The sequence below is a fragment of the Puntigrus tetrazona genome, chromosome 17 (assembly GCF_018831695.1).
Source record: "Puntigrus tetrazona isolate hp1 chromosome 17, ASM1883169v1, whole genome shotgun sequence".
NCBI lineage: Eukaryota > Metazoa > Chordata > Actinopteri > Cypriniformes > Cyprinidae > Puntigrus > Puntigrus tetrazona.
Window position 1 is genome coordinate 15,105,068 of NC_056715.1, and position 12,312 is coordinate 15,117,379.

At 38.9% G+C, this 12,312-nt stretch overlaps 1 protein-coding gene across 1 annotated transcript in view; it reads left to right on the top strand.

The window, feature by feature from the left end:
• Window positions 1–7,744: 7,744 nt before the first annotated feature.
• The window catches only part of mta1 (metastasis associated 1), a 39,135-nt gene continuing 34,567 nt past the window's right edge, over window positions 7,745–12,312 (top strand). Inside the window, exon 1 of the mRNA XM_043263371.1 lies at window positions 7,745–8,056. Coding sequence (XP_043119306.1) covers window positions 8,029–8,056 — 28 coding nt within the window. The 5' untranslated portion in view covers window positions 7,745–8,028. The remainder of the gene's footprint in view (window positions 8,057–12,312) is intronic.

Below are 12,312 nucleotides of genomic sequence, written 5' to 3' on the forward strand. Positions count from 1 at the left end.
ATGTAATTTGCGTTCTCAAAATGAAGGTTACGATCTGCACGCTTATAATTTTGCCTGGCGCAGAATGAAGGGGTTTTGCAGGATTCAAGAGTCGAATCCACTTTTAAGAAGCAAGCTGTGATTGATGTAAAGGTCATGTGAGCGAGCGGCCTGTCATTTGCATCATTGCGTAACACACCACAACCACAGTAATCGTAAAAACGACAAGATTAACCATTTCTACATGCATATATATATATATGCGCGTGCATGTGAGTTCATGCATGTACAGTGTAAAAATGATTCATAAAACTGCCCATTCCTGTTAAACTGACAGTGTCTCTTGGGGCAAAGCGTCACTCGTAGCCCTCGACCGCCCCACTTTACTATTCCTATATATTTCTGCGCTGTATATCATGCAATGCGGGGAAATGCACTGACACAATGCACAAAACTGAGGTGGGTATTACACTTTTGCAAGGGACGCGGCACATCCGTGGAGCCAGTAACCCAGCCCTGCGTTCTCTGGGGTCAGCTGCTGCTTTCTTCCACAAGATTTTTGGCATTCGGACGACTCCACTGTTCTCCTGCCAACTGTCCGTGGCCTGTAGAAAAGATAGCAGGCTAAAACACGGACAGCTGGTCTCTTGTAGGGCCTCGCACCCTTGGTGCCCGGCGCTTTGTGGTTTCGGTGTAATAGTCCGGCAGGGCAGGGCAGATGGAGACGGTGTTCATGCCAGTCCACAGCAGCTGAGAGCCTGAAAATCCTGTCGCCTCTGGCCAGAGAAGAGGATAGCTTTTTCCTCTTTTTTTATTCACTTTGTTGTTGCATTCTGTTTTTGTCTCCGCACTCTGTTTCTTGTTAAGGCTCGTGCTTTTCATTCAGCGCTGCACTTACAGTCAAACATTTTTATTCCCAGTCCATTTTGTTTTCATGTGTGATTTTATTTGTGTGATAAATGTAGGCCAGGACTGATTTTATTACACAAAAAAAAACAATACAAAAACATGATGATGTTTGTAGACAAAGAAAATCATTTTGTTATTCATGTTTATAATCAGAGTTTCTTCTGCTTGATTTTTCTTTATTGTAACAGATTTGAGCTATTTCTGTAAATAGCACATTTATTTCTAAAAGAAAAGTAATGGAAGTCTTGTGCAGTGCATTTATAATGTACATTACTTTTTACAATTTTGAAGCATAAAAGCAGTATTTGGCCTCATTTATTTGATCGCAAATACAGTAAATCTGTAATATTTTAAAATGTTATTGCAATTTAAAATATAAATGTTTAAATATTAAATTCCTGTGGTGGATATTAGCAGTCTTCAGTGTCACATGATCCCTCAGAAATCACAAAAAACTTCTTATTGGCAGTGTAAACCATGATATATATATTCAGGATTCTCGTGAAGTTCATCAAAACAGTATTTATTTGAAACAGAAGTATTTACTGTCATGTTCGATAAATTTGAGTGCATTTTGCGGAACAAAAGTATAAATTTCTTGTAAATATTTTATTTTATTATATTTTATTATTTTACCTTTGTCCCAGATCCCAACTTTAAATCCTAAAATATGAAAATTCTTTAGAATTATGAAGTATTTGCTTATATAGAACCATAACGATAAAATAATTTAAACAATTCTTTTGTGAAGATGCATAAAATCACATCAATTCTGTTGTTTATAATTACAGCTGTTTTGGCGTCAATTTTGCGTGCTTGAAATATGAGACGCGACATAAAAATATCAAAAGAAATTACCATTTGTAAGTCATTTCTAATCAAGCTGTAAGTTAAAATCAAATTATGCAAATTATGCATATAAGAAATGTGAGAATAGGTTTTAATTAATATATCATATTAAATAAGTTAGCAAGGCAAGTGAGCAAGGTCAGTTTATTTCTAAAATACTGACACTAGACGTTACAATTTCAAATGTAATAGAAATGTGTTTGGAATTTTTATGACTTTCAGACCCAAAAAGGAATTCCCAGAATTGCTGGAAAACTTCAACGACGAATGTGTTTTGTGAAAGACAGTAAAATCTATTTCATACAGCTGAAATGAAATACACTGTTTCTTTCTCTTGTATGTTTGCTACCTATGGGGACTTATAGGTGATATCTGCAAGAAACGTTGGAGAAATAGGATCAAGAAATGTTAGGACACCTCTTCAGTTTCAGAGACACTAGGCCGGCCTTCTATAGAGCGCACTATTTCTACACGGACACACACACACACATGAAAGCCACAAACACGTGCGCACTTATCACATCTGCACCACGCAATTTTCTCTCCTAATCTAATACGCCACAACACAGAGAACAGGAAGAGGAAAACGATAATTCTGGAAAGAAAAGCTTTGTAGCACACAATGCATGAGATGAGGGCAGCGCCGGGGGTTGCTGTGACAAAATATCTGTCATCAGGCCCAAATCTAATCTCCTGATGCGTTGTGAAAGAACCGAGATGAGCCAATTAATTGAGTGTCGTTTCCGCTGTCAGCGTGTCAGTGCCGCTGTGTTCTGAGGACTCTCGTTGTACACTTTGTTCTGTAGCGAGCGCGCGAGGACAAAGGCGCGCGAGGAAAGACGGCTTGCTCGCGCCCCCTGCTGGTCGGCGGCAGAATGCGCGTCTACATACAGCAGACACGCAGAACTCCATTAGAAAGCCCAAGTCATGCCTCACATGCCTCACCGCGCCGTTCCCTGCTTTGCACTTTAAGACAAGGTATACTTTATAATGCAAAAATATAGAGTGTATTGCTGCCATCTGGCGGCAGAGTAAAAGCTTTTTGTTTGTTAAATGATTCATTCTGTGAGCGTCTTTGGACGGCTTGCAGATGTTGCTAATAACCTCATATCATCTGTAAATTTCTTTTCAATCCTGATTATGAGACTTTTGTGCCTGAATGCTCTCTACTAGGCTTAGAAATGCCACTAAAAGTGACAAAATGGCTCAGATATTGTGAAATAACTGGGAAAAATACCTTTAAAAATTAATTTTTAAATTGAATATATTATATAATATTTGTATAATATTTACACACACACACACACACACACACACACACACACACACATATATATTTATATAAAAGGCATTTAAAGAATAAGTAAGTCTGTCGGTGGCTTGTTGCTGGCATGTAATATATATATATAATATATATATATATATATATATATATATATATATATATATATATATATATATATACATGCCAGCAACAAGCCATCAAGTTACTTCTTCTTTAAATGCCTTGCAAACGAATAGACCATAGAGTAAGTGTAATTTAAGTTATATTTGCTGCATGACCTGTAATATGATCAGTCGTCTTCTCATTTGATCCGCACAAGTGTTTGTCTGTTTTGATGTTCTGTACCATTACACCTATAGTGTCCATTAAACGAGCACTTTCTCTTTCTTTCACCAGCATTTCTAATGGAAAGTGTTTATTACACCTGATCCGCGCACGTTTCTCTATATACAGCAAATGGCACGAGAGCGATCAGCAACCCTCCCTCTGCGCAGATGGACCCGGCTTCACAGTCGCGTCCGCGGAGCGAGGACAATGCTTATATTATTTGTGAAGCGTGTTTGGCTGTAATTAAGTCTGTAATAAAAAGAACACAGGAAAAGACGGAGCTTGATCGGGCCACACGCCTTAATTGATTTCTTCTGTTTCTCTAGCTGTTGCCTGCTGCGCTCGAGCAAGGGCCCTGGGAGAAGGCCAGCTGGGGCTCTGCCGAGAGCGAGGAAGATCGAGAGACAGAGTACAAGAATCCCGAAACCTTCTAGCGCTTGTTAGAGGCTTCCAGACCTGGGTATATAGACAGGCTGCAGCAAATTACCATCAGGCTACAACTTCACACCCTCATGTGATAACCGCTCCGGCAAGATGAGTTTCATTTGATTGCTTCAGTCAACTCAGGACCCCCAAAAACTCCCATATTTACGAATAAACATGCAGGCACACACACAAATCAGCAGTACGGACTTGCTTTGTTGTGAGTCTCCGCCGAGGGTAAGTCGAAGCCTGCCATTGGCTGAGGCCGGTCACGTGATTGCAGATTACAGCTCGAGGCAGAGCTCAGTTTGTAAGGTTTTCATATGGTGTAAATCAGCTGCTCACCACAGCATTCCTCTCTGCCTTCGCTAACAACAACCACCAAACATGATGAGGTGCCTTACCACGCCGTGCCAAAACCAGCGCTCGAGAGATCCCACTCACCTCCCCCAAAACCTTCTCCACCAAAACGACATTATTAACGCCTTGTCACGTGTCAGGCCTCGTCTAAATAGTCAGCGGGGTTTATGTTTCACGATCGCGTATGTATTGACTTGCTTATATTCACGGGTCCCTCTCTTTTGGGCCTGATGAGTGGGTTATACGATGCATCACGGTTGTCCCCCTGAAGACAGTCCTGTTTATTCATGACCTATTTTTGTGACGTTCAATGTACCAGTGTGAGTTCATATTTTTTTAACAGTTTAAGATCGGATTAGATAGTTGGTTGAACCGTGTTAGCAGATGTATTTCATTTTATACACCAGACACAGACAAATTACAGTAATAACGGAGAAATTACGGTTGTTTTGTACTATTACCAAACATTTACTCCAGTGATGTAGTTTTTAGTGTTATAGATTCTTTCTTTTTAATTCATATAGTAGTTAAAACGAATTTCACTTTGGAAACTCTGGAAATTCACTTTGGACACCAATCCTCAATATGAAAAATCTCTTTTATATATATCTGACTGAACACAGTAACATTTGTTTAAAGAAAGTGAAAGATGAGAATAGGAATCTTGTTTGATTTTAGATAATTAGAAATTATTAGATTAAAACATTATTTATTAGGGATATTTTTTATTTTAAAATGTGTAATATTTGTAATATCAATCTTTGCCATTGAATTAATTGGTTTTTAATTACTATATATATATATATATATAGATGGATGGATGGATGGATGGATGGATGGATGGATGGATGATAGATGATAGATAGATGGATGGATGGATAGATGGATATAGATAGATAGATAGATGGATGGATGGATGGATGGATGGATGGATAGATAGATAGATGATAGATGGATGGATGGATGGATGGATAGATAGATAAATGATAGATGGATGGATGGATGGATGGATAGATAGATAAATGATAGATGGATGGATGGATGGATGGATGGATGGATAGACAGACAGACAGACAGATGGATGATAGATAGATAGATAGATAGATAGATAGATAGATAGATAGATAGATAGATATCAGTCCTTTGCCATTTTAAATAGTTTTTTATTAATTCATATATTTATCTTATATTTTATTAATTGGATATTTATGTTTTGTTAATAATATTTAAGTATTTAATTTAAAGATGTGTAATGTCTGTAACATCAATCCTTTGCTATATGGGATTTATTTTTAATTAATAATATTATTCTATACAGATAGACAGACAGACAGTCACTGAAAAAAGATAAAAAATGTAACAAAAATGATGAATAATAAAAATGAATAAATGTCAAATATTAATACATTTTCCTATTTTGCTCGAGATTAATTATTCATACAGTACAATACTTTTCTCTGCATCAGTAGTGCTATGGTCTCATAATTTTAGTGCCGGTTTGAGTGTATATTGCTCACGTTTTTTCATGTTGACTCATTCAATGCGTACAAATTCTGGTACATGTGCCACCCACAACGACTTCTGAAAAGCAGTGTTTCACGTTTCCCTCAGACCAAACTTAGAAGAGGCTAAATCTTTGTAGTTGTGTATGCAGGGAAAGCGTAATTATAAACTGGCTTTCGAGACTTTGAGCTTATTCCAAGGCTAGAGAACAAATAAATAAAACAGGATTTGGACTTCAGTTTATAAAAATCTGGTTTAGTGACTGTCAACCAGTGTTTAGACTACTTGCTCAGAACTTAAACAGACTTAGAAACTATCACATTTCTTTATTATGTACCAGAAGACACTTCAGGCTGAAAGACAGCTTTTGTATAATCTTTAGGTAGCCTTTAAAACATCTTCACAAGATGACCTTTTCCATTAGGCTTTTCACACTTATTAACAAATTAACCCGGAGTCACTCTAATGTAATCTTATAAGTATGTATCACATTGTACACCTTGAAAGAGGTGGCTACAAAACGTTAATGAAATGTTATCCGGGGTTAAAGCGGCCTCAACCTGGGATTAATCAAATATAACTCACGGTTAAGCGTAATGTCGAAAGCCTAGTTAATAATGACGGTGTTAGACAATAAATAGTTTTTGTAAAGCGAGTTATTCAGGTAGAATAAACTGACGAGAAGACCATTTCCACTCTCACCCAAGCTAGTTTATTCTGGGTGTTAGCCATAGCATGCTCTTAACCAGCTAAACTTGTCTAATGACGCTTTCTGACCAAAGAAGTCTCACTAGTTTAAATAGTTAAGGGACCTACTGGGGAATAGCTTTCAAAATCAACTGGTAACTGATTTTCTCAACACTGAATCAATCATTAATATAGCTGTGTTCAAAATCATGTACTGTACTGCCATGCAACTGTTAAAAATGATGTGCTATGTAGAATTAATGCAGGCCTATGAATATATACCATGGTACTTTTTAAGGTATACGCCATGAATTCAAGCAATATATGCCTCTAACAACTGCTCGGCAAAAAATACTAAATTTAACCTTCTTTTCTCAGACAAAACCTCTACATATTGAGGAAAGGCTACGTTTGGCTAGTGGCTAGTACAACATAAACCCATCGGCCTCAGACTCGGTTCCTTGAGGGCCACAGCTCTGCGCAGTTTAGCTCCAAATCACACCTGCTTGAAAGTCTCTAGTGATTCTAAAAACCTTTATTAGCTGGATCAGGTGTGTTCGATTAGGTTTGGAGCTAAACTGCGCAGAGCTGTGGCCCTCCAGGAACCGAGTCTGAGAACAGTGGTTTAACATGAGGAAAAGCTGATCTCTGATAAGACCGTTTCTGGTAAATTTACTCATATTTGACACCGTAGCACAAAATAATCACAATAGCATGGGTATATTTGTAACAACAGCCAACAATACATTGCGTGGGTCAAAATTAGCAATAGACAAATAACGTTATTAAGTAGAGATCATGCTGCATGAAGATATTTCATAAATTTAGACTTAAGACTTTATTGTTCATTAGTAATATGCATGGCTGATGACTGAATTTGGACAAATTTAAAGGCGATTTTCCCAATATTCAGATTTTTTTTTGCACCCCCAGATTCCATATTAGCCTGGTTGTGTTTCTACCAAACCCTGTCCTATCTTAACACACCACGAATCAATGTAACGCTTATTTATTCAGATTTCAGATGAAGTATAAAGCTGGTTTTGCAGCCCACGATCACAAATACTGGTTCATGCATCATACACCGAGAAAACAAAATAGTTAGAACAGACGAAGCCAATTAAAGCAAAGCGCAAGCACAAAAAACTAAACCAAACACAAATAAAGAATCTTATATAGACACAAGTGGTCTCTTTGGACCAGTAGCTCCATTATTGCGATAATAGCACGTTTTTATATTTATTCAGACGACAGTTTCTCCAGAGAGAGAGATGTTTTACGTCTGTATCTTTGTTTCAAACTCAATGCGAGAGCAACAGTTGTTTATTTGTTTCAGCTCGCCTCTAGCGGGTCCAAAGTAGTACAGCAATGGTTCGGTCATTTGAAGTAGGCGGGGAAACGCGAGTGATGCTGCCCATACAGACCCCTTCCCCTCCCTCCGGCGCTCTCTTCAGCCCCGTGGCCCGAGTCTCCGGATCCCGCTTTGTTGGGAAGGTGTTCCTAAACACGCGGGTGATTCTGAACGCGATCGCCCACACCGCCCCGTGGAACGCGGCTGCGGAAAAATATGCGCACTGTCTCTTTAAGATCCCTTCGCTGGTCCGCTTCGTATTGATCAATCCACCATTTTCCAGCGCGCAGCACTCAGCGGCGGCGGCGGAGAGAGAAAGCCCTACCTGGAGACGCCAGGCAGGACCGGGGGAGTCATGGCAGCCAACATGTACCGGGTCGGAGGTAAGAGATCACGCTTGGCAAAAAAAAAATGTCGTGCCCTTTTTTTTTCTCTCCTGTGTCGCTCTCGTTCATGCTTTTTCGCAACAAGGCTTAGCAGTTTTAGGTCTGTCCTTCCTCTTTTATTTTTTAAAGTACTGTAGGACTACGGCGAGAGGATGATGATGGTGATAGCGAACAGCGGGATGAAGATTAGCACTCTCGTTTCGGGACCCCGAAAATGTTTTTACTACTAACTGGCGCTACGTTTATTGCCGTTAGCATGATGTAGCGCGTGCGAGTGTCATTGAGTGTTAGTAACAAGCGGGTAACTCTGAAAATGTGCACAGGAGAGACGCGTTTGGGCTTTTAAAGTTAAAGTTTGGGCAGCACGCCTCGCTCGAGACACTCCGACGAGTCGGAAACTGACTGTTTGCACGGGGGAGATCTGCACGGTGTCAAATCTTTGTCTTGGGTTTTAGTTTTATAAGATATTGGATGTAATAGATGGAGGGAGAAAGTTTTGGCACACGGACGTCAAGCCAGTAGATTGAGTTCAGTGCTTAAGTGTATCGAAGGATTAAAAAATATAGCATATAGAATGCGTGGTGGCGAAGAGTCATCTTTATTAGAGATTGCATATTCTCAAATTGGTATTTTTTTCGTAAAGAGAGCGTGATGCACTGCTGTTATAAATATGGGTCACATTTAAGAGGGGTTCACAATTATGTGTAATTACCTGAATTATCTATTATGGCTGAAGCTAAGGTAACCCGGGCTATTTAAAGGAGCAGTTCACCCAAAAATACAAATTGTGCCTCGCGTTGTTTCAAACCCTGTGTGACTTTTTCTTCCACAGAACACAAAAGGAGATGTTAGGCTGAAGGACGGGCTCAGTCACCATTCACTTTCGTCGCTTTTTCCATACAGTGAATGTGAGTGGTAACTGAGGCAGCCTTTTGTGTTCTGCAGAAGAAAGTCATACAGGTTCGAAACATCGCAAGGGTAAGTAAATGAAGCCAGAAGTTAGATTTTTGGGTTATCTATCCCCATCCAGTGATTGCATTTGGCATAGGAACTGATTCCCTGTTGGTATCAATTATCCATTAGGATCCCGGCTATGCTGATTTAGTGAGAATGAGTGTGTGCTTACAGTGTCCAATGTGTAATTATTGGTATAATGAGAGTATTTGGCTTCGGATGTTTGTTCTTGAGGCAGGGGAGCTGACGAACTTGGTCTAACCTGAAGAAACGCTGATCTTTGATCAGGAGTGATATGAATTAATGTACCCCAATTCTGGTTCACAAATACGCTTGGCAGCCCAGGTGTCCTTAGATCCTTTTTTTCCACGTTGATGTTTTTGTTTAAACTTTTTCTTTTGCAAGTGTACTGTTTTCAAATGTTTCAAGTATTTTACTATATTCTCTGAAAGTGCAATATACCAGTATGCAGTATGCATATCACAATGACTTGACTTTTCATTTGCTGTGCTACAAATGAACTTGAGTAAAATTTACCGACTTTTTTTTAAATCCAAAAATAAGTCCTGTCATTATCTGCTCATCCTCGTGTCGCTCCAAACCTATAATAATTCTGTGCGAGATAAAGGTGATCGTTTCATAAACGTCGTCCATCCATCCAACCAAAACCTGGATGCTTCAAAAAGTTCATTAAGAAATTGTAAAAGTAATCTATATGAATTAATAACTTCAACCAAATCCTTCTGAAGGTCAACAAATTTAATTTAGGGTTTATATAAAAACGCAATTTAGAATAACATGAAGGTGAGTAAATGAGGACTTCGGGTGAACTGTCCCTTTTAGAATCTCTTTTATCTTTCTCAGGATTTAAATGAGACGTAATTAAACATGACCATGTGACAGCAGTATGTCATACCATGGTTTGAAAAATAGTTGGCGTTAAATAATGCATACCAAAAAAAAAAAAAAACAGTATCGGGTCTGTACTACTCGGTATTCAGTGCACTGTATTCCGAACAGGCCGCTTTTCTCGCTGGATATCCTGTACAGAGATGAATCACAGGTTCGTGAATGCATTCGTTCAGGACTTTAAGATCCTTGCGTAAATATCTGTTACTCTGTTACACGCTCCTCCCCGTGTTTGCAACATCTTTGGCTGCTGAGGCTGAAAATGGCCCCAGGCGCTCCATCCAGCAGAGAGTCTCCAAGGGCCTCCATACCTCTGGCTACTGCATCACCTGATACATATCGACATCTCCTGCGCTCTCTCTCTCCGTTTCTCTTTTTCTCTCCTTGCTCCAGCGCGGACCGAAAGAAGCACGCTGACCAACCTCGCATTGGAACGAAGCCAGTTTTGCACTATTTTACGTCTCCGTGTTCAGACCTCTGCTGTGCGCCCTACACTCAGCGCAGCCGTACTAATAGCCGATTGCCGAAACGCTCCGTAACTATCATTTGGATCTCGTTAAAGCAGCCCAGACACCTTCCCGCGTTGAAGCGCTCAAAATTCTCCCGATACCTCCAATACAATCATCGTGGATTTTGGGGTATTGAATTTGGAAACCGAGCCATAATGGTTAAAACAATGCCCTGTGAGGGAGAAACAAAGCCTTAGCGTTCTTTTCCTCCTTTGTCCTCCCTCACACTTGATGGAGAAGGTAGTCGGCCTGAATTCTCTCTCATTGAGCTAACGGCTTTTCTCTGGCTCTCTTTTCTTCTCCCAGAAGGGAGGCTTCTCCTAGACTCCAGCGTAGAATAAATGTGCCAAGAAAATCAGAGGGAAAAAAAAAAAAAAATTCAAAACAGACCACCATGAACAGCCACAGAAATAATGGAAATGGGCTGAATCACGTTGCGATTGGTGGCGTTGAACTTGGGATGGGCCAGGTTGAATGAGAAACGCGAGTCAATGGGCAGGACGCAGTTAGAGGAGATGTACGGTGTTTGGGAGGCTTCGCCAGGTGTTCGCTATCTCTAATATGTGTCCGATCCATGCGGGTGTTCGCCTGCGCTTGGTCACGGGAGTCCTTGATGTATATGATGCCACAAAGCGAGTGGATTTCAGATTTTTCTGTCTGGTACAGTAGTCGTAGCCTATTACGAGGTGTAGTGCAAAAATGTGCTTTGTTCCCCATCTGTCTTGGGGAAAATATGCTTGCTTTTAAAGATTTGAATGTAGAAGCTTCTGTAAATCACTGGCCAGCAATCTGTTCCCGCAGAACCCTTAATAAAGGTCCATGACGTGATGCTCATTGTGTTAGGATTTCTGTATATCTATTCAAAATGCTTGATAAATGCATTTCATAACGCAGTGACTTAAATACACCTCTTCTATGACGAGCATAGGCTTTTTATTTTCTGAATTTAAAGTTAATTGATGTTTTTGGGGTGCAGTGTGTCAGGATGCATTTGTTCTAATATCGTAACGAGGATAAAAGCCTCATTTAAATAGTGAAGTTCTTGAAAACAAGACTTGTTGTTCTATATAATCTTTTATTGTTGTTATTTTACTAAAACAAATGCTGCAACAGTTGGATTGCTGCTTATTAACACTTGATACATTTCATTGATATTGACTGACAAATCAAAATCATGGTGCAGCCAACATGCAGGAAAAGACCCCCTAAACCTAAGGTAATTTTATTTTCTTAGTGTTTGCTGGTTTTTGTAAAGTAGGGCCACATAAGAAAATACAAGTCTAAATTTCTTTCTGATTGTAAAATGTCATGTGATTTGTCTACCCAAACTGTAATGAATTTTATTTTAACTATTAATTATAAATAAAAGTATTAAAAAAATATATATATTTTTTAATGTTTGTTTACATGTAATCAGGGTGTAAGTAATTTTAGAATCATTAGATTTCTAAATTTAAATTGTGTAATAGATGAAATATATGAAACCAACAAAGAGTAAGATGATTTTACCATTTCTGCATTGTGGCCATATATATCTCATTGACATATTAATATGCCTGTCACTATAACAACTTTTTATTGTGCTATATATTGCCCCATAAATAATTGCGATAAGTGTTATTATTGTCATTTTATGCCACTGAATGTATAATCATAATATAACCGCATAATAATGCAAGAAGACCTACACACTTTCAATTCGCAACAAACGTTCAGTTCTTAAAAATATTTAGATCGTGGAAATTAAGAATCAGAATATAAGATACCTTAACAAACGTGAATTAATAGTAAGTATACATTTTCTTATAAGCAGAAAAAAGACAAATGCACAAAGAACTTCTACGGAGATTTTTCCATTTTTTTTCTCTAAAAAGTAAGGGT